This window comes from Sparus aurata, chromosome 2, assembly GCF_900880675.1.
Source record: "Sparus aurata chromosome 2, fSpaAur1.1, whole genome shotgun sequence".
In the NCBI taxonomy this organism is placed as follows: domain Eukaryota; kingdom Metazoa; phylum Chordata; class Actinopteri; order Spariformes; family Sparidae; genus Sparus; species Sparus aurata.
In genome coordinates, this window is record NC_044188.1 from 17615392 (window position 1) to 17638053 (window position 22662).

The following is a 22662-nucleotide window of genomic DNA, read 5'->3' on the forward strand; positions in this document are numbered from 1 at the left end:
ATGCACCAACAAACTATTACAGTACCTTTTACACTCGGTGTAGCACAGCTGAGGCTGTTGTCATGCACAGGGTTTCTCCCACTGCAGATCACACGTAATAAAGCAGCTGAATAGTTCTGTTCATCAAAATTCTTAGAGGGCGGATTCCACTTATTCTTTTAGCTAATCAGCTCAGTTAGAATCCAAAACTCATTGTTAAAGTGCACATACTGTTCTTATGGCTGCACGGTGTACAGGTTTGTAGAACAGAATGGAGCAGACTTGTTCTTCATAATCATACATTGAAACGGAACAAAACTAATTTCAGTCTCTTAAGTCTCTTCAGTCATTGAAGCAGTCAATAGTGTGTCCTAGGTTTTGGGTTTGCCAGGTGTCAAAACACTGAAAAACTGTAATCGCTTTATGTGCACCACTTACTGAGTTTGTGTGTCAATGACAATAATAACAATAAAAGTGGGACAGCAGTAGAACACCTTACACTGACAGCACATTCAACCCTGTGGTCCGTTTAAATCCTCAGACTCATTCTCTGGTTCTCATCACTGCCTGGGTCGGAAACTGCACCAGACTGGACCACAAGAACCTGCAGCGAGTGGTGAGGATGGCTGAAAAGATCATCGGAGTCACTCTCCCCTCCATCTCAGACATTTACACCACATGCTGTATCCGTAAGGCAACCAGCATTGTGAAAGACCCCACCCACCCCTAACATGGACTTTTCTCCCCCCTTCCATCTGGCAGAAGGTACCGAAGCACACGGTCCGTCACTGCCAGACTACAAAACAGCTTCCCCCAGGCCAAACGACTCCTCAACGCTGACAGACTGAACTGATCACCTCTGTTGCCCTTTTGGATGCTGTCCTATGTCGCTGTTATGTATTTGTCTAATGCACTATTGCACCTCATGTAAATAGTAAATAATAATAATAACATTAATCATCATACAGTCACTTAATAAAGCATGTTTGCACTTGAGAGCAGTTAAATGCACTATTTAAAAAAAAGAGCATTTGGTATTGTTGCTGTTGTATATTTTGTATGTTGTATGTTTGAGCAAAAAGGTAAAAAGAAAAAAACATGTCTCCTCCACCCACCCGTGATAGACGTCATCACGGAGCCCCGCCCCCTACGGAATGAACGGAAGTAGAAGGGAGCAGGCCAGGCGGGCCAGACTGGCTCTGACAGCAAAGATACGTCTGTCGCTGGGGAGACAAACACCCATGAAATATTCAACCCTGTCGTTTGTGGTCTAATTTGAAAGTCCGAATGGTTTGGAAGTAGAAGATACATCAACATGGTACACATCTGGGAGCGTTTCTCGACGAAGCCGAAACTACGGGTGTCACTTTTCGCCTTTCTTCTCTTTCTTGTTTTCTCCCCCGGTGACGCCAGGCTGCGCCGGACACGAAGCGTCAGCCCCTCGACGGAGGGTACGGTAGAAACTTACAACAAATACTACAATTATGTAGAGCTAACAGGGCGTTTACAGGCATTAGCGCAGAAATACCCTCACATAGCTAACCTGTCGAGTATAGGTCGGTCTGTGCAAGGCAGGGAGCTCTGGGTGATGCGGATCACCCAGGACCCAAACACAGACTCACCGGGGAAACCCAAATTCAAATACGTCGGGAACATGCACGGCGACGAAACCGTGTCCAGGCAGGTGTTGGTGTACCTGGTGGAGCATCTGCTGACTAAATATGCGGAGGAGCCGCGTATTTCTGAGCTGGTGAACAACACGGATATTTACATCATGCCCAGCATGAACCCGGACGGCTTTGAGAAGTCCGTGGAGGGGGACTGCAGCGGTGAGAACAGGGGCCGGAACAATGCCAACGATGTGGACCTCAACAGGAGCTTTCCCGACCAGTTCGATGGCACTACTGTCAACTCAAGCAGTGTCCCAGAGGTCATGGCTGTGATCAGGTGGATCCAGGAGAAAAAGTGAGTCTCCTCGGAGCTGTAGTGATGTCGTAGAAAGAGGCTTCAGTAACACCTTTTAGTGTCTCAGAGTGCAGGAGAGTGAAAAAACATCGTCTGTCGATGAGAAACTCAATTGTCAGTCCTCTTTATAAGGACCTCAGAGGGAGCAGATGTGATGGAGTGTGAGACTGAGTTTCACAGAGGAGCATAGTTGAAAACACCAGTTAATGTATAGAAAATTAACCTGCAACTACGAGGAGGAAAAGTGGTTGCCAACCATTTTTCAGTCATTTTTCAAGCAAAAATGTCAAACATTTGCTGCCTCCAGCTTCTTAAATGTCTGGATTTTCTGTTTTTCTAAGTTGTTTATGACAGTCAATGAAGAGTCTTTGGGTTTTTGGACTCTTTGTTGTTTTAACCAACTAATCATGAAAATAATTTGCAGATTAATTGGAAATGATGATTATAGTTACTGTATCCAAAAAAGCCATAAATGCCCCAAAAATATTTTTAAAAAATATAGCCAAATCAATTGTTGGTGAAAATAGTCGTTAACTGCAGCCCTGGCTTTGCAAGTATTTGTGTCAATGAGTAACTCCTTTTCCGTCTTTATTTTCACCTCAGGGGTTGACGGAGGTTGTGATTCATAATCACGTCAGCAAGAGCAAACGTCTTGTGTGCTGACTGCTGAGGTTTAATGCTGTGAACAATGGGAATTTCCCTCTAAGCAACTTCACATTTCTTTATAGTATTTGTTATTCATTGGGACCCTTCTGCAGATTTGTCTCTGCATAACCTTTCGAAAGGACAAGACTTCAGTTTTTCTACATAACGCTTACAGAATTCTCACATATGACGACATCCCGAAAGCAACTCTAGTGTCAGAGATTGGGTACAGACTCCACACAAAACAAAACGCTTTCTTAAGTTAGCCCGAGGCTCATATGATTCTTATTGATTATTGAAGACTGCATCTATAATCTTTAATTGTCTCTGTAGATTCGTGCTGTCAGGGAACCTGCATGGCGGCACTGTGGTTGCCAGCTACCCTTTTGATGACTCAGCCTCCCACCAGCAAGAGGGACACTACAGCCAGTCGGAGGACGACAGTCTGTTTCGATACTTGGCCCTGGTGTATTCCAGCAACCACCCTGTGATGAAGACTGGTCAGCCGAATTGCCCCGAAGCCATGGAAGAAAATTTTAAAGATGGGATCACCAATGGGGCGAAGTGGTATGACGTGCCTGGTAAGACGATGCATATTAAATTTGGTTTTATTGACTTTGATATTGTAGTTGAGAGCGGAGGATATGAGCTGGAGTCCATTTTCAGAGTTCATCCTGGTCTCATTCTATACTGTATGTGTCATATGGACATCAGTGAGCCTTCTCACTTGTTGTTATAGACCTAAAACATCTACTAATACCTTGAAGTGAGACACTAAGGCTGTGTGTTGCCATGGGGATGGCCAAGAGGAATTGACGGGTTGTGTCTTTGAATGAAGACCTATTGTTGTGTAAGAGGGAAGCTTGTCCAGTCATTGTTTTCTTATGTGCTTGAAGTTTTATTTTTGTTGTAGACAGCAGGCAAACAGAGCTGTTTAATGTGTTTGTAGGAGGGGCGTCACAATTGCTGACAACTTACATTTTTCTAATTCTTAGATAGAAAGGTTTGAACCACTATTCGACTTTCCTCACCCTCACCTACCCTCACAGTTTGGTAGCAAGTGGAAAACCCCCTTCCTAAACAAATAATTAAAGGATATCTAAAAAAAGAAAAACCCAACATCTCATTAGAGTTTCCTTTGGTACCGGTCAGTTGTTTGTCTTAAGACAAAGGATAAGTGTCTGGAAATGCAGCTGCAGGCTACTGGGAAGCTAGCTGTATTGTCTTAGAAGTGTTGTTTATTTACTTTTGATGTGCCCTAAAGAAAATTGTTGGAAGAATCGCTTATACTTTTATTTAGAGGAACTAAAACGAAAACTTATTTTGATTGAATGTTGATTTAGAATTGAATTAGGGCATGCCTAGTTTGTAGTGATGGTCTAAACCAGTGGTTCTCAACATTTTTCTGTCATGCCCTCTTCCCACCAAGCCAATGTTTAAACACAGCTGGTCTGTCCTCTGTTGCTGCTTGATATCTCCCCATCTGAGGGCCAAGAATGTAACTTCTTATTGTTGGCCTGTATGCAGCGTATGTGGGTTTGTACGAGTAACGTGCACATGATACAACCTGTTTGAGAAGATGCACCAACAAACTATTACAGTACCTTTTACACTTGGTGTAGCACAGCTGAGGCTGTTGTCATGCACAGGGTTTCTCCCACTGCAGATCACACGTAATAAAGCAGCTGAATAGTTCTGTTCATCAAAACACTTAGAGGTGGATTCCAGTTATTCTTTTAGCTAATCAGCTCAGTTAGAATCCAAAGTTCATTGTTAATGTGCACATACTGTTCTTATGGCTGCACGGTGTACAGGTTTGTAGAACAGAACGGAGCAGACTTGTTCTTCTTACTCAACATTGGAACGGAACAAAACTAATTTCAGTCTCCTAATATTTCAGTCATTGAAGCACTGAATAGTGTGTCCTAGTTTTGGGTTTGCAAGGTCTCAAAACACTGAAAAACATTTCAGCTCAAAATGTGCATGACTTCCTGAGTTTGTATGTCAAAGCCAATAATAAAAAAAACTGAGGACAGAAGAGCACCTTACACTGTCGGCACATTCAACCCTGTGGTCCGTCGGATTAAATCCTCTGACTCATATGTAAGGTGTATGTAACAACATTCTCTGTTAGAGGCTGGTTTATTTTTCTTAGTGATCTCTTCTTCATTCGGGTTCAGAATCAGCTCTGTTCACATCACTTGTGCAGAAACTTGATCAGCACACTTTTGTTTTGTTTTGTGCGACGGGCTATGAGGTGGTGATGTCAGTGTCTGCAGCTTCAGGTTACCACACTGCTTTTCCTGTTGAGATTCGCTTTGTTGTAGTAAATTACATGTAAGGGTGGTCTTTCTTCCAATTTGTGATTTCCCATGGATTAGCCTGCACATGAGCACATTGTTTGCTCTTGTGCTTTTCTTATCTTGTTTCCTTTGGTAAACGTGTCAGATGTTTAGTGTGTATATTTCCTGATTTCATTAGTGGTGCCAGCTACTCCATGTGCAGGTACCAGTTTTTTGCTCACAAATAATAATTGGGTCATTAAATTCAGTTGACTCTATTGTTGTATTTATTGATCAATCAGGACAAGAGGAGAACTCTACAGGCTGAAGCAAAAGTAATTTATTTTAAGCTGTTCCAATGTGTTTATCTTCATCCTCCCCCAAAGTTTTTGTAATGTAGGCAGTCAAACTGACTCATATTTTTAGGTTTCTTCAAAAAATAATCATTTGTCCCTGTTGCAGCTCACTGTGATGTGATATTTTGTCATTACATGTCACACATCTGAAGGAACTGGAGATTGTAATCATTACCGAAGCCATCAGCACAAACTCTTTTGTAAATATTGGCTTTAATTGCATTCAGAAAACTACAAGCACAGGGAGAAAATAAATGGCTGTTTTAATTAAAGAATACCTATTTTGCTGCTGCAGTTTCTCAACTAAAACATTTAGTGTTCTGGTAGAGAAACCTCTGGCTGTAATAGAAGCTAGTTATTAAAACTTTTAGCAGCAATACTGTCCAGATAAAAAAAAGTGTTAATCAGACGAATGGACAATGCCTGTATCTGTCTGTGACATCTGAGTGGATGAAATGTCACTTCTAAATCTGGGCTAATGGCAGATGATGGAACCACCGGCCAGGACATTGTAGTGACATAATGAGTGACCCAGGCAGAAGGCCAGGACCAGGAGTCAGGGACAGGAGGTTTTTTGTGTGGCAGTCAGGGCTTGAAATAATGATTCAGCATAACACGTTATCTGGACTCATAATCTTTTGGCGCAGTCTAGCCTCAGAGAGCATCGTTTACTTTTGAACTGTAACCGTCAGCACATAACTAGAGCACTTTGCTGTTGTTAAAAATGCATATTGTCAGTTGCATGTTTTTCTTGAGTTGTGTCCACTTTGCTTCGTAATGTTTCTTGTATTCAAAGTCTAAGCTGTTTCTGGGTCATGTGTTCATATCTTAAGGCCTAGGTTTTTGTAATCCTGTGTGTGTTGAAAGATACTCGTCACTGTCTGTAGACATGCAAGAGAACAAGGTCTAGAATATAATTTTACTGTATGGAAATACAGCTGTATTGCCGTGATAATGTGAGGCCTCAGAGTGCCTGTGAACGCTGACCTCCGATAGCAACTGCTGACTGTCACATGACAGTATTTACTTTTTTTAGTAGAATTTCCTCTTCCTCATCAAAGAAATGCTCAAGGGGTATTTTTCATTGCACAAAAAAAGCTATAAATCCTTGAAGTTATCCTTTCTTCTAAACATCCCTGTGCTTTCACCAGATTTTGGCTTCATTATCTGGCCTGTGGTTTCCTGCTAAGTTCAGGGTGTGTCGCTGGATCCGGTACATAGACAGGATATTTAAGGTTGGGGCCCCGGTAGTCTGACTGTGTTTGTCATGCTTTATCAGCATGTGGGAGGTGTTTACTTTGCGTGAGCGATGCTTGATTCAGTTCAAACTGCTTAAAGTAACTCAACACGTGATGACGCCTAACGTCTTATGACCCGGACATAAAGGCTTTTTAGGGCTTTGGTTTGTTTGTCACATTGTTGGGGCCAGGTAAAGATTTCCAGAGCTCTTCTCTGGTGTTATTTGCTCATCATTAACAGCTGCCACCACAGGGGTAAAACCTCTGATGAATTACCCTGACACACTTTCAAAATAAGCTCAGAGGGCGGGGCTCTCTGCTAATGTTTATACCCAAAAGTTTACCATTGATGGATTACCCCAGGGCATACATGGGGATGCCCCTTCTGTATTAATTAAATCTGTTATCTGTTCTGACAATGAATAAGAAAATCTGAATCTTGTCAGTAGCTGTTAAGAGTTTATCATGTCTTCCGAAGTTGCTCTTTACAGTTTCCAGTGAATGACCTGGCAGACAGTTGCCCTCCCTAAGTTCCAGACCGAACAGCTGTGGCTTGACCGGGAATGACTCGGACAGACCTCTGTGTTTGTGGTCGAGGGTATATTTCGGTACGCCTGCCCTCAGAGCCAAGGCATATACCACATCACATACACATACTAGAGCATTTCTTCTTAGCTTGTAAGGGAAGAATTGTAATTTTCTTTATTGCACTGTCTCAAGTCCAGTCAGTTATGACTTTGATGAGGATTTCAACATCACAGACAGTTGGTATGAATGTCTGGTATTTTAACCACATGGTCAGCAAAAGCGGTAGAATTGTCAGTCTTACACTTTATTTATTGATAGTCCAGCACCATATGTGAGAATTTATTAAAATAGGTTGCAGTTATCTGTTGTGGTTTGGTCCATGTCTTCCTCATTGACACTGGTTGGTTGTTGGTTGCTTTGCAGAAGTTATTTGTCACTGTTTGTTGCTGCGTGAGTCTTTTCACTTTGACTGCTACAAAGTGGCAAATAGTGGCTGTTTGATTGGGTTCCTGTAGACACCCAGCAGGCAGTCATGGCAACCCTCCTGCTGTCGCTCCAGTGGGACGGCCAGCCGAACAGCCGGCTCTCCTGTGTATCTTTCTGTTTGCCTTACTTGGGGGGGGGGGGGGGGGTTGACTGGCAAACTGCACCTGTCATGGCTTATTGCCACATTATACACCATCTTGAAACTGTGGCATTGAAGAGACTCAAGCCTTTCCAGACAAAGCTTCTTTCTTTGTCAGTCAATTGGCCTTGCACCAGTGAGGGTCGTATATAGAGAGGTAGGGCATAGATAAGATTTTACTATATGATTATGCCCTGTTATTCCTGCATTGAGACACATCCTTCTCTCTTGTATAACATATGATTGAATGTGTTATGTCATCTTTAGCATTACTGGATTATTACATTGCTGGCCTGTTTTCTAGGAGGGATGCAGGACTACAACTACCTCTATGGAAACTGTCTGGAAATCACCATGGAGCTGAGCTGCTGCAAATATCCTCCTACTGCTCAGCTCCACAATGAATGGGATCTGAACAGGGAATCTCTGGTAGCCTATATCGAAAAGGTAAAGGGTGTTGTTTTTTTTTTTTTTTATTAATTCAAAAGTAATATACCGTAATCGTAAAACACGTCCTCGGTATTTACATTACTGATGTCTTCCAGGTCCATATAGGTGTCCGTGGCTACGTGAAAGAGGCGTTAAATGGAGCAGCTCTCACGAATGTCAGCATTGTGGTGACAGGCATTCGCCACAACTTGACCACAGGAAAATATGGGGACTACTACCGCCTCCTGCTCCCAGGAACATACGACATCACAGCTGTGGCTACAGGGTGAGTATCACCATTAACCTTCGATGATTAAGCAGGTTTTCATTAATAGAGGTTATACATTAAAGAGTGAAACAAAAGTCAGGTTTCAAATTTCGAGACAGTGACCAATGACAGACAAGTGAGCGGTGTGTAACTGGCTGCTTGTTGCCAGATCACAATGAATGAAGCAAAATTTGTAATCTGCCCCTTCACCCTATAAGACAATGAAGCTCTGTCTCGAGGTCTCCATTATGTACTGAAGAAAAACACAATATCAGTTACTTCCTCTTTGGAGTGTCAGAGCACCTCTTTGTCACTGAACTGAAAGTTCACTGGTGAAAGACTTCCTGGTACAGAGACTTCAAGCTGGAGTGAGTGATTCAGGAGAAATATAGTTTATATTTCTCACTCTCAGGGCATGGTATTTGATGATCAGCAACAATAATTAACCATTTTTATGCAGAATCACTCACCCCACCTTTAAAGGACTGATGTTTTTATGTTATGGCATCTGTGATGTCTAATTATGCTACTTCCTGGTTATTTGAAGGTGGAAGTGAAGTCCTGAAGTATGCAGTGTTTATGTACCTATACTATGGCAGTCTGTCTCATTGTTTCCACCACAGTTTCTTACCAAAAATATTTTCACACTTCTTATAATTAAAGATCTCTAACGATGCAAAGCATCTCACTCCCAGTCAGTCACACACAGTCTGAGCAGAGCCATATGTGCTCAACCTCCCTGCTATTGTCAAAGTCAGTGTCTCGCTTTAAGCCACTTCCAGTGCTGTGTTCTGTGACACTGTGCCTGGCAAATGTTAGAATACAGTACAACTTTTTATTATGTTTTTTTTTTTTATAAATGGCAACGCGCCATGCACCATGTATTGACATACACATGCACAAAATTAAACTTGATGTTTCCAGCAGCAACCTCCTGTCTTAACCAGACAGTCAAGAAAATATTTGCATGACGGAAATCCTCATTGGTGCCCATAATTTCAAAACAACAATGACTCTTCAGTCACCCAGTAAAGGTTTAAGTAAAACTCTGGACTATTGCTGAACTTATGTTCATGTTATGATGTAGCCTCTTAATCTTGTTCTCAAATTGTACCAGACTGACAGATAAACAACTACTGGCAAATAAAAAGTTTACATCCCTTCCGACACCCCTTCAGAGTGAGAGGTCTACCTACCAAAGTCCTCAAAAACCTTTGGGAAACACTGAACTTGTTTCATGTCAACAGGTACACATCAATGACAGTCTACAGTGTCCAGGTCTTGGAGGGCAAAGCCACAGAATGTAACTTTACCTTAGCACCTGTGGTCAGTGAGGCTGCAGGTAGCACCACTACACACTCCATACCATCCACCGATGAACCAAACATCCCCACCACTACCAGCGCCAACTTTTCTAACTCCACCCAGACCCGGGTGTATCCTTCTGAGGGAAACAGCCCTCCATTGCCTGAACACCTGCCCATCCAGCCCCAGGTATTCCGTCACCACAACTACGCAGACATGGAACTGTTCTTACGCAAGTACAGCAGCGAGTTCCCCTCTATTGTCCATCTGTACTCAGTCGGCCGCTCTGTGGAACAGCGGGAACTCTATGTGATGGTCATTTCAGACAACCCCACAGTCCATGAGCACGGTATGTCTGACACAGATACTTAACGTAGTTACTTCCTTTGTTTTTCCTGTAATTCATGTCTTTTTTTTGTTTCCTCATCAGGTGAGCCAGAGTTTAAGTATGTGGCCAACATGCATGGTAATGAAGTGGTGGGTCGAGAGTTAATGCTTAACCTCATTGAGTACCTGTGCCGTAACTATGGTACTGACCTGGAGGTCACTAAGTTGGTCAACAATACCCGCATTCACATCATGCCCTCTATGAACCCAGATGGCTATGAGGCATCCAATGAAGGTAAGAGAAAGGGAAGAAGCTCTTACTCAGGCAACAATACAGTAACACTACCTGCACAGGAAAGTAAGGCTCGTAACATTATGGCAAGTATTTTGGTATATATGGCACACAGGCATTTCATTTATAGCTTTGGATACATGAGAATAGATGTAAAGTTACAATACCTGAGCGGTAATTTGATCACTTGAGTAACAGCCCTCGTTTGCTCTGTATGCCACCAAGAAAGCTCTCAAACTTACAGCAAAGACAGAGCTGCAAAGTGACCAGACCACTTTCATATAAAGGGGAAATGTTAATTAATCACAAAGAAATAGGCAATACAGTGTTTCCTACACATAGACTTCACACTTTTTTTTAAATTTGTGTTATTTTCGGCATTTAGGCTGTTTTTCTCATTTACTTTGCAATTATTATCATTGCAATCAATTTACCTTATAGTCAGACCATTTTGCCTGTATTGATTCTATTTAAGTATGTGGAAGTTTCACAAAACATGTGCTACTTATCATGTACCACAATCTTTTAGCTGATAACCATTGCTGATGTGTAACAGGAAGTATAGAGGAGGTGGCGATGAGAATGTAGACATCTTTGAGCAGAAATTTGCCGTGGTTACAGATGCATAACTCAACATTTGCACTTATTTCCTCACAGGTGATGTAAAGGGCACCAAAGGGCGCAACAACAGCAACAATTTTGACCTGAATCGTAACTTCCCCGACCAGTTTGCCACCATCACAGAGCCCAGACAGCCAGAGACTGTGGCTGTAATGAACTGGCTTAAGGGCAACCCCTTCGTCCTGTCGGCCAACCTACATGGAGGTAAGCTTTTAGGGCCCAAAATTGCAATCTTTCAGTGCCACTGTCACCTTTTTAATAAGGATAGTCTGTTTATCATGTTTGCAGTTTTATATGTTGTTTATGTCTTTACATGTTTTGTTGTTTTTTCTTATGCAAGTTATTTTGTTGTTCTTGGATTAAAAAAACTATACTCGATACCTCATTTGATACTAGCAACAAAGGGGAAATAAAGTCCTTGGCAGACAAAATACAAAATAAACTTTTTTTTGTTTTTAACTGGTTTTCTCATTTGTATCTCTGTGTTGTGGAATCTAGGTTCCTTGGTTGTCAACTACCCCTATGATGATGACAAAAAAGGGTTATCTCAGTACAGTCAGTCACCTGATGACAAAGTCTTTCAGCAGGTTTCTCGGGCCTACTCACAGGTAAACGGACACCGCATGTCTGCAGGTTTGAATAATGTCTCCCTGTGGTTTCATGGTGTAACTGAAAACAAAATTAGGGCTGACAAAAGCCATTGGCTTTTTGTGAAATCAGTGATGAAATGACTGGAGATGAAAAGGTTTGAAAACATGACAACAAAAGTACTCATTGTTGAGTTCTAACTTGTGTGTGATGTGTGTGCAGGAGAATCCTCTGATGCACAATGGACACCCTTGTGAGGAACTTTACCCTGATGAATATTTTGAGGAGGGCATCACCAACGGTGCCCAGTGGTACAATGTTCCTGGTATGCCTGCATTTTTTCACCCTCCTTTGTTCCTCACCACATTCATTTTGTTTTTTACAGGAGATCAACCGAGGCTTGTAGAGATTTTCAGTTTTTTGCTTTGTAATTAGGAAAGTTATTTCGATTGAGAAAATACAGTTTTCCCACATGTCAAACTTTGAAACTTAGATTGATGTTTATGTTTTATGCACAAGTTTGGTCAGTTGGCTTGTCTGCAAATTGAATATTTTGTAAAAAGGGTTTGATTTGAGTCAGAGCTTTTGAATTTAATTATTCTTTTCAAGTGATTTCTGATTAAGAATTGAAATCAAGACGTATTCTGCACATAATGAAGCGGCTTTAAATTGAAGCTTTCATGACTAAACTCATCTTTTTCTTCTCCAGGTGGCATGCAGGACTGGAACTATTTAAACACAAACTGTTTTGAGGTGACCATCGAGCTGGGCTGTGTGAAGTACCCTCTGGCCAGGGACCTGCCACAATACTGGGAACAAAACCGACGATCCTTGCTTCAGTTTATACACCAGGTGATAAACACAAATCTTAACATGAACCTGGAGTTCCTCCTCACTCTACTCAGTAGCCTCTTTCACACTGCCGTTTGCATGCGGAGATCCTGCGGCAATTCTCCGCACCCTCCTCTGTGTGAATGTTTCGGATGCGGAGAGGGGGGAAATTTCGCTCCGCCTCTGGAGGTAGTATCAGGGCCGCATTATTGGTGAGCCGTCCCAGTGTGAACGGATAATCCGGAGGTGCAGAGCGAGGGCGTGTCGGTCTGACAGTCTGATAACTACACAGGTCCTTCACTCAACTAAATACAGAGAAATGTCTCACAGAGCAACGTTACATGAACAACAAAAGTAACGTAGTAACTGTAACTGTCTTTAGCAACTTATATGAGGAAAACAAATACCACAGCTGTACGTGGAGAAGTGTCTGTCCTACCGACTCTTCGTCACATTTCTGCCCGAAAAACAGCGTCTGTCACCGGCAAAAAACTTTAACTCACCGAGTGTTTGTGATGAAAATAAATCACTGCGACCGTCAGCTCTCCGGACCGAGACTTCACCGAACTTTCCCCCAGAAAACAGCCTCCATCCCCGCGAGTGAGGGAGTCAGACAGCGTCCTGTTTACTGATGGTGATTATGTAATTTAGCGCGAAAAACTTAACTCTGTCACTTACCAGGTGGGTCAGGATCTCAATCACTACACATTATAACAGCATCTTTATGATTATAAACTGTCCGCGGGTTTAGATTAACAGGGGAACACCTGGGGAGACACCGACGTCATCAACATGACGTGTACTGCCACGCCTCTTTAGGAGCACTCTGTGTGAATCACCATCAGCAGAGAATTGCCGAACCACTGCTCCGGAGATAATGCGGAGAGGCTGTTTTAAAAACGGCTAGTATTGCGTCTACTTACATTTACATGATAATCTGCCTTTGTAGGTCCACCATGGAATAAAAGGCACTGTCTCTGACAGCAGGGATGGTACAGGAATTCCCAATGCCACCATTAGTGTGGAGGGTATAGACCACAACGTCACCACAGCTCATACTGGAGACTACTGGAGGCTGCTGGTCCCTGGGACTTACTCCATCACTGCCTCTGCCCATGGGTGAGATTTGGAATTTTTAAAAAGAAAGAACAAACAGAAATTACCATGATGTTTCCATACATTTCCCTGTGGTTACTTTCCCTCATTTCAAGAGCTATAATTAACTTTCTCTGTCCAGATATAAATCTGTGAGGACCTACGCCACAGTCCAAAAGGATGGAGTGGAAGTGGTGGACTTCAGACTTACCCGTGTACACTCAGACTCTAATGGCCAGCCAATCGAGGGCCCCCAACCCACCAAGAACCCATCTGAGAAGGAGTTTGAGAGCTTAATCAAGGACCTCTCTCTAGGCCAGGGTTTGGAGAAGTTGGTCAGGGACACAGCCACAGAAAAAATCTTCCGTTATCAACGTTACAAAGAGCTGTCCGCCTTCCTGAGAGGTCTCACTCTTAACTTTCCCCAAATTACATCTTTACACAGGTAGGGAGACTTGATATTTCCCCAAGCCCTATATTTGAATCAATCAACATAATTTCCTTTTACAGGTACATTAATGTTTGACATCATATCTGTATATCGTTTGTATGCCAAATGTAAATCCATGATCAATGCGAGCCACATCTGCTCTGTGTTTCATAACTTCAGTTTATCTTCTAATCCTGACATTTATTGCTGATTTCTTCTCTTCTATGTCCAGTTTGGGTCAAAGTGTAGAGTTTCGAACCATTTTGGCTCTTGAAATCTCCAACAAACCAGAGGAAGCTGAACCATCTGAGCCCAAGATCCGTTTTGTGGCAGGGATCCATGGCAATGCCCCAGTGGGCACAGAGCTGCTGCTGGAGTTTGCTGCCTGCCTGTGTATCAACTATGGGAAGAACCCAGTCATCACCAGGGTGAGTCTTAGGACCACTTTAGAAAATACACTGTATTATATCCTGTATGTATAAACTTGAACCCTTTCAAAAGTAGAAATCTGAGAAATGTGCACTCTTTCACATCTGCAACTAGGTTCAGTCTGTTGTGTAATCTTGTTTTACACAGTCCTAGTAGATAAAGTATATGGTTCTCTATTTCCCTTCCCTAGCTTGTCAATGAGACTCGGATTGTCATCGTGCCCTCCATCAACCCGGATGGGCGAGAACAGTCCGTTGAGAAGCAGTGCACCTCCACCCAGGGCTTGGCCAATGCTCATGGCAAGGATCTGGACACTGATTTCTTTGGTCAGTTGTATGGATTTGTTTTATGTTCAGTTAAACTGAGGCACAGAGACACTAACACGAAGACAAAAGAACTTTTTTTTTTTGTGAAAGAAACAAGGACATGTCATTGATTATACATGGGTACATAAATTGCCATAGATTATATAAAATTGTTTTCTTCCTTTTCTAGGCAATGCATCTCAGCGTGTTGTAGAGAGTCAGCCTGAGACCAGAGCGATGATGGACTTGATTCTGGACAAGAGCTACACTCTGTCTGTAGCCCTTGATGGAGGGGCCCTTGTTGCTACCTACCCCTACGACAAGCCTGTTCAGTCTGGTAATACCACTATGCAGAAAGCTGCTTTGAATACTTATTCAAAAATCAACAAAAAGAATCTGCTTTTTCAGGTAATATAGTTTTAAGAATATTGACATATTGACTGATTTTAAACATATAAGGGCCTGACCAGACAGCCCAATTTTTGCAGTGAGAAGTGCCTTTTTCCAGTTGTTTTAGTTAGTTAGCAAGACACCTTGTAAAATAATAAAAAATGATAAGCCCTGCACTGACCATCATCCAGGACAAGCTCCTAGACCAGCTGGTGGTAGTAACTGTGATTTCCTTTCTTTCTGAGGATCTCATTTATCCACTAACAAACAAGGCAACGCAGTGAGATTGCACCCTTTTAAGGGGAGTGATTAAGGATGGAAAATTAGTCGATATTGATAAAGCTACAAAACTAGTGTGAGTAGTCAGCTTTGTTCTTGTGCTCCACATGCACTTGACTGTTGTTTTTGTTTTAAATAATATGAGTAGTCACAGCATGGACAGCCTTCTCCTCTCAACTTTTCATTTTATAATAGTAGTTTTCCAAGCTTTGAACAAATGATCCGCCATCTCAACACTGATTGCTGTTAAACATTTCTTGATAGTACTAAATGTGGCTGTGTGGTTTTATTTAATCTTTATTTTTTTTCCAGTTGAAAATGAAGGCACATTGAAGTACTTGGCAAGTGTTTATGCCAACAACCACCCCAAGATGCACCTCGGGGAGACTGGATGTTCAAATAATGGGCAGAGTATGTGATTTAAGTAATATGAATAATTCTTGTTATATTGGTCATTAATGAGATGAAAGCGGTTGAAAAACATGGAACTTTTCTGTTGCTCAGTAGGCAACATCCCAGATGGAGTCATGAGGGCAGCAGAGAGACTAAGTCACATGGGGAGCATGAAGGTTAGTCTCTCCACAGTGATGTCTGTGATAGCAGCTGCTGCAGTCAAAATGGTCTCCAGGCTGCACTACGTAGTGTTTTTATCATATGAACTGAAAGGAAAAAGCTCACTTCATTTTTGGGTTTAGTTTTGCAAAATGCTGTGTACTGACAGCTTGTAGAACACTTTTGAGATGCTGAATGTTAATTTAGAGATATCTGTCAAATCAACTGAGTAGTAAAGCAAAGGCAGAAATGGGCCTCTGCTCCAGTACTGCCTCATGTGTCATCTTGTGTCTACCTGTCTTCCCAGGACTTCAGTATGGACTTTGGTCACTGTCCAGAAATCACAGTGTATACTGGCTGCTGTTTGTACCCTCCTGCGGAGCAGCTGGCTACACTCTGGGCTGAGAACAAAAAGCCTCTCCTCAGCATGTTGGTGGAGGTATGGTGTTTATTATCAGCACAACATGGAGACGTTTAATGGACATTTTTAACAATTGTGACTTGTGTACTTTTAACCAATTTTATTTTAGATATTTAAGATTATTATCATTATATATCCTTAATTTTTGTCTAAATTTCTACCTATCTAGGTCCATAAAGGGGTGCGTGGTGTGGTCAGGGACAAGAGTGGAAAGCCTATTGTTGGGGCGATCATTGTACTGAATGGGGGAGTGAGAGTCTTTACCGTAGAGGGCGGATACTTCCATGCACTCCTGGCCCCTGGCAACCACAACATTGAAGCCGTCGCTGATGGCTACCAACAACAACGACAAGAGGTAAACTGTTAAATACCTACCATGTATTATGTGGGCCTGCAGTGTGCTAGCTTTCAGGCAGATGGTCATGAATGGAGTAAATCCAATTTATAGTGTCTTATTTATTCATAAATTCATTACATTTTTTATTATCTTACAATTCAAATGTTATTTATCTCAGGACTATACATGTACTGCATCTGGGGATGATATTGCATTGTAAAATAAGAGGCTCAGAGTTTCTGGTTTTGAAATGTAGATTTTTATGCAACAGAAAGAGCTCCTGATGCAACCACATGTGCTCAGTTGAACAGGGAGCGATCATACAGTACACTGAATTATTGAAGTGGTTGGCAGGTTTTCAAACAAATTATTTGATGATGATGACAATGATGATACTTTGGAGCAGGACTGCACAATTAATCATAAAACAGCCCCCAACAAATGTCAGTTCATCATTAATTGAAGTTATTTCAGTGAAAATTGTGAATCAGAAATGACTGTGAATCATATCTCTATCAGAGAATCTTTTCAATAGTAGATATTTTACCTCATGGCGTAGCCCTACTTTCTCAGTTTAGGCAGATACCTACCAATTATAATTCCAGCTTTTGCAGATTTGGGCTTTTTGGTTTTGTGTGATTTGACCCCCCCCCTTCAGGAAACATTTGAAATGTAAATTCAGCAACTAAACAATTCAAGGAAAACAAAAAGTGTACATCAAGAGTCTGTGGGAGAATATCATTGTGGTTCTCCTTTACTGTCTATGTCTATAAAAGGTGTAGAACGGAGCACACAAAATCTCTCTATCACTTCCACCTTTCCATTTGGCTGTTCTGAAATCTGAAGCGTGGGGTAGGCCAGCTCTTTGAACAGATGTTCCTTAATGTGACGTCCCAGCTCAAGACTGTAGGCTTCGAGCTTCGAGCTTGGACTAAAGAGCAGGGGATCCACCACTGAGTGATACGTCTGCTGGTACTCCGGTATGGTGAAGCCGTGGATCATCAGAGGTCCTGGCTGACTAGCTGACACAGTCCTCTCTTCAGTAGTTAGGGCTCGGACGCTGTGGGGCATGTTGAGATCTGGAAGAACAGCTGCATTCCTTATATACCTGTCCTCCAGAGGTTTCTGGAGGTCTGCCTCACTCTTCTCACATACAAGGTCCAAATCATTAGTTGGGGACAACATGTATTTTCTCTCCTTAATAGTCTCCCCATATTTCTTAGGACATCGAATGCTCTGCCTCAGACCATAGGGACGCATTTCGTTCCTCTGGAAATTAAAGTGACATTAGTGTTAGTTGACTTGGATGCCTCTGTTCAGGTTCTCCTTTGACTTGAGGTCCCAAAACAAGCAGCAAAGCATTTTTTTTTTTACTGAAGAAAGAAATTATGAGGATTGGTTATCAAGAGGAGCACTTACTCTTTCTCATTGGGTGTGTGTTCAGACCACATCGCTGAATCACATGGATAGAAATCCTTGTTTCACAAGCTTTGAATCTAATTTCCTCATTTTTTTAAATTGTGCTTAAATAAACTGAATAAATTAGATGCACTTCTCTTCCTGTGGAGAACAATCAAGCAATTTACCAAAAGTAAATTCTGAGTTTCTTGGAAACTACCTCTCAGAAGATAAGCTGAGTAATTTAAGATTTTTTTGCATCACCGCTCAAATCCTATTTTGGACATACAAGACAACCTGCAGCAGATTATACTAAGCAGTCACACCTGCAGGTGAGGCGTTCTAATGAGGTCATTAATGACACCACCTCTGTAGGGAGCTTCAGCAGACAGTCAAATGCCTTCAAGCTTTGTTTGGAGAAACAGGCAGAATGGATGAGATGATGTGGTAAAACTGAATTTCTTTTCTTTTTGTCGTTGACGTTAGTAAAGAAGTAAGGTTAGTAAGAAACAGAACAGCCATAAAACACAATTTTATGAATTTCACAAGTCACCAAAACACACTAATGTTCTTTTCTCATCAGTGTTAATGAAATTCCAGAAACAAGTAATCATTGCCACAGCTTTTAGGACACATGTTACCTTGCAACAGTTTATATTCAGAGGCTACCACACCCAAAGTAATTATAGAAATAAAGAGTTTGATTCTGATCTTTGACTTATACCTCTTAAGAATGTTGCTGGAAGCCTTCCTAAGACAGTTTTATTTAATAGAAAAATGTTTTTCTGTGCTGCAGGTGGTGGTGTCTTCCTATGAAGCTGCTATCTCCCTCATCATTGAGTTTGACATGGACAACAGCATCTTCGGCCTGCCCAGAGAGTTTGTGGTGGCCAGTGCAGGTGAGCATGTCTGTGAAGAGGTCTATTGTAACGAGTGTAGACTATATTCATCATGTGATCTGTCCGCATCAAAATTAAGCCACTAACATAGATTTTTCTTTTTTTAAATTTTGGTTACTTTGATGTGACTGTGTGTATACCAGCCTAGTAGTTTTATATTGATCTGTTTTGATTTAATGTTGCTAAAAACAGTTTAATGCTTTGTTACTGTAATCTTTTTTAAAATGTAAAGTTAAACTTTACATGGCAGAATGCAAACGTGAGAAACAAAGTGTCGGATTTTAATAAGAATAAATCAATAAAATGTATGCCATCAAACTAAATTGCAGTCACAGTATTAGAAATATTCTTGTTCTTCCCACTGGATCCGTCATTGGCACAAGAGAAGTGCAATGTTTATATTATGTCAAGTCTTTCAATGTTCTCCCAGCTACAAACTGTGTATGTAGTATGCTGTCAAGTTGACTTGTGCATTTATCTTTATCTTTCCAGCGGCTTCCATGACAGCGTTGGTGGTGACAGCGTGCATCATCTGGTGCGTGTGCGCAGCTAAGTCTAATCGTCAAAAAGACGGCTTCCACCGTCTGCGGCAACACCGTGACGATTATGAAGACGAGATCCGCCTCACCTCTATGGGCTCCAAGAAGTCGCTGCTTGCCCATGAGTTTCAGGATGAGAGCGAAAGTGATGAGGAGACACTGTATGCCAACAAAATCTGAGGTGAAGCGTTGCACTAATTCGACTGGTGGCTCACTATTGTTTTAATTTCCCTGTTAAATTTAACCCCTGGCCTAAGGACCAGGTTGAACTCTGGGCTGAAAGACACTTTGTTCTGTTGTACCAACAAGCTCTGAGGGGTCACTCAGTTATGAGTGCTACTAAATTCAGAAAACAAAAAGGAAATCCTGCTGGTGTCTGGACTGAAGGGCTGGATGTTTTTTTTTTTTTTTTTTTTTTTTTGCTCCATCTCTACCTGACTGGATCAGGAGAAGAAGACAAAGAGGATCATTTAAAAAAAACGAGGAAGAGAGAAGATGAAGCTTGGTCCGCTGTGGCCCTCATCCATCCAGGTTTCGAATCCTGCAGCTTTTTTTCATTTCCGAGCCACCCGAAAGTGCTCTTTTTAGACCACTATCTGTCCTGCCTGGCTGAGGGGCTACAGCTGATAAGTCCAAATAAACTCTTGTTAGTGGATGTGTAATGAACTCTGGATGAAAGTGCTCAATCTCACACAATCTCCCCACTGATATCATGCATTTCTTTCAATACTGCTTTGAGTTAGGAAATTGAAATCGTTTCTTTTATCCACGACAGCGTAGCCATGATGAAGTGTCCGAGCCTTTGAGAGACTGAATCCAATACTGTGCCTTGGCCTCTTTAAAGTTTACAGTCCACTCGGACTGTAGTGTGTGTGTTTGACAGCAAGCAGCAACTTGGTGAATAGATTATATTCGGTCCATGCTGGGATTTGATCCATCCTATACTCAGGTGGTAGGAAAAGATAGAAATTATGATAAATGGACTGCTGAGTTCCAATGTTGCACTGTTTCTGCACAGATGACTCAAGGCTGGCTGGCCTGGGTTCAGTAGTTTTGTATTTTTCCTGTGAGTCAATGTGTTGGCCAGAATCATAATAATGCTTTAAAGCATCAGGGAGAATCTGTTACCAATGAAATGCTTGAATGAAACCCTTTCCCAGTAAGTGCAGGGTGCTCTCATGTATGCATGGAGGTCACTTGCACTAAATTAGAAAGCAAGGATTGTCCCATATCATTGTCCAGGAAAATAAAACTACGAATCTCTCTGAATATGTAATCATAAAAAGAATGTATTATTTTTCCTGTTTTTTGTTTTCACTATAGGTTTCAAACTGTCTGTACATGGAAAGTTGCTGCTGACTTTCTTGCATGTCACATTGAGTCGGTGCCCCTTTTTGTGCATTTACCGTATCTATTATTTCTCACAATAAGGAATATCAAGCCTGTTTTCATTTCGATGTGAGTGTGAACTCCCCCACTAAACAAATGTTTTGAGTGCAAAAATCGCTCCAGGTTTGTCCGTCCGGTAATGATCACTATGAATCAATGTCAGAACCACCCAATCACCATGATTTAAAGGTCCAGTGCTTTTACAACCTCATCAGAAAAAAGGGTGTATAGATCACAATCCATTTGATTGAGAAATGAAGCTAAAAGGGACTGAGCAACATTTTTGAAAAAATCACATTGAGCTTATTTTGGCAGATTTTTGCATCACACTTTTCATACAATTATTGAAATCATGAAGATGTGACACTTGTTGGGGTCTGTACCAAACATTCTTTCTTACTTCTGAAGAAAAGAACTGTAAGGCAGGACATCTGCAGCACTACAGACTTCATTATAAAGCTGTTTTGTCACCCAGTTTCCTTGTTTTCTCAGCAAAATTGTGCAAAGATTGTGTCAAATTGTGCAGCTCTTGTTTAAAGCAGCAAGAATTCTAATATGTGGACCCTTTTAAATTGAGACTATTCCAAAATAGTTTAAAGATACTTGGAAATTTGACTTGATTCTTTTGAGGTTTAATATGCAGCGTCAAGGATGCATAATATACTTCAGACAGTTGACAGGGATGCTGAAAAGGAGGCTACAGATGAATTGCTAACCCAGCAGTTTTACGTAACGTCACAGTCTGAAGCAAAATTGTGAGTTATTCCAAGAAGAAAAAAAAAAACAAAACGTGATATGTTTGTTATCCTGTGCTGAAATGTCCAACATGGCACAGAATTTAACTTCAAGTATCTTCATGCAAACCAGGTGAACTGCCAGGAACCAAACTTGTGGTTTTCGTCACGTCAAAATATACATTCCTAACAATTCAAATTCTTGCACTGGATCATTAAAATCAGGTGAAAAACTGGGACTGCTATGCATGTTTGTCATCACATACATAAAACATGTTGACTAAAGAATTTGCCTTGATTTTCATTTACTTTGAGAAGAGATTCTTTGCAGCTCTCATCAGTGATGTTAAACCTGATATCTGTCCAAAGGGACAGTTTTGTATGTTATGTTTCTTATAATGTATCTGTGAGTGCGTGTGTATGGATTTTGAAAGTTGAGCGTTTGCCAGGCTCAAGCAGTGTTGGTGAGAAGATTTTATATGAACTAGAATCAACTGTAAATAATGTTTGCCAATTGTGAATGGGAAGTGCACTTCATGTTTACCATGAATATGCACAAAAACTCATGAAACACAATGAAATAAAACATCTCACAACTCCTCGTTTCTTTGTTACATATGACACTGATGGCATTTTCTATGACACTTCGTCGAAAACCGATTGTCCAACAGTGAAGGAAAGAGGAAACATGTAATCCCTGGGTCAGAATTCAAAGCCATATATTGGGTAATAAAGGGATCATTTGTCTGCAATGTGGCCTTTCTTTAATTTTGAGTTTCACCTTCATTGGCAGATTAGCTCAGAAATAACATAACTATAGCAATGACGAATCACAAGTATATGTTAAAGGGACCCTCTATCCACTTTGTTATGTTTTGCACTGTACAGTATGTTTATGAATTTCTTTTTAGATGATTGAATGTGTGGAACAAAAACATGAATAAAACAAAAATTCCTAAAGAAGGAAAGCAACAAGAGAAAGTTTACACAGAGGCATGGAGGTGATGACTAAACGGGTCAAACAGGTCACCAATCCCTGGCTCCCCCTTAACACACAAGGAAGACAAGATGCATCGACTCAAAATCTTACAAACAAAACTAAAGCTAACACACTGTAGAACACCATTTTTAGCTTGAAAAGTGTAAACAACATAGTGACATTCGTTAATAAAGTGATGATGTGTAT

General features: G+C 41.3%; 2 protein-coding genes across 3 annotated transcripts; one reads left to right on the forward strand and one right to left on the reverse strand.

Moving 5' to 3' along the window:
- The first annotated feature begins 1144 nt into the window (after positions 1–1144).
- Positions 1145–22224, forward strand: cpda (carboxypeptidase D, a). 2 transcript variants are annotated; one of them, XM_030393838.1, is made up of 21 exons: positions 1145–1944; positions 2923–3170; positions 7923–8065; positions 8164–8333; positions 9563–9969; positions 10051–10242; positions 10897–11064; positions 11359–11468; positions 11671–11773; positions 12158–12300; positions 13229–13398; positions 13517–13819; positions 14037–14232; positions 14424–14559; positions 14729–14875; positions 15520–15618; positions 15712–15776; positions 16067–16198; positions 16350–16535; positions 18712–18814; positions 19307–22224. In XM_030393838.1, exons 1-21 carry the CDS (start codon positions 1295–1297, stop codon positions 19531–19533), a joined length of 4098 nt encoding a protein of 1365 aa, XP_030249698.1. In that variant the 5' UTR covers positions 1145–1294; the 3' UTR covers positions 19534–22224. The 2 variants fall into 2 exon arrangements, with proteins under 2 accessions (XP_030249698.1, XP_030249707.1); XM_030393847.1 differs by having other exon boundaries at positions 15715–15776.
- LOC115567370 (uncharacterized protein C22orf31-like) lies at positions 16616–18195 on the reverse strand. Its single transcript, XM_030393859.1, has 2 exons — positions 17937–18195; positions 16616–17786 (listed from the first exon to the last, which is right to left on the reverse strand). Exon 2 carries the CDS (start codon positions 17775–17777, stop codon positions 17256–17258), a length of 522 nt encoding a protein of 173 aa, XP_030249719.1. The 5' UTR covers positions 17778–17786; positions 17937–18195; the 3' UTR covers positions 16616–17255.
- Positions 22225–22662: the final 438 nt, after the last annotated feature.

What these genes read in the sequence shown, in the direction of transcription:
- cpda (XM_030393838.1), top strand. Translation starts at nt 1,295, where the DNA reads ATGGTACACATCTGGGAGCGTTTCTCGACGAAGCCGAAACTACGGGTG. An exon ending in ATCACTGCCTCTGCCCATGG is followed by an intron (nt 13,399 to 13,516) that starts GTGAGATTTGGA and finishes TTCTCTGTCCAG; the next exon opens with ATATAAATCTGTGAGGACCT. An exon ending in GTTTGTGGTGGCCAGTGCAG is followed by an intron (nt 18,815 to 19,306) that starts GTGAGCATGTCT and finishes TTATCTTTCCAG; the next exon opens with CGGCTTCCATGACAGCGTTG.
- LOC115567370 (XM_030393859.1), bottom strand. Translation starts at nt 17,777, where the DNA reads ATGCGTCCCTATGGTCTGAGGCAGAGCATTCGATGTCCTAAGAAATAT.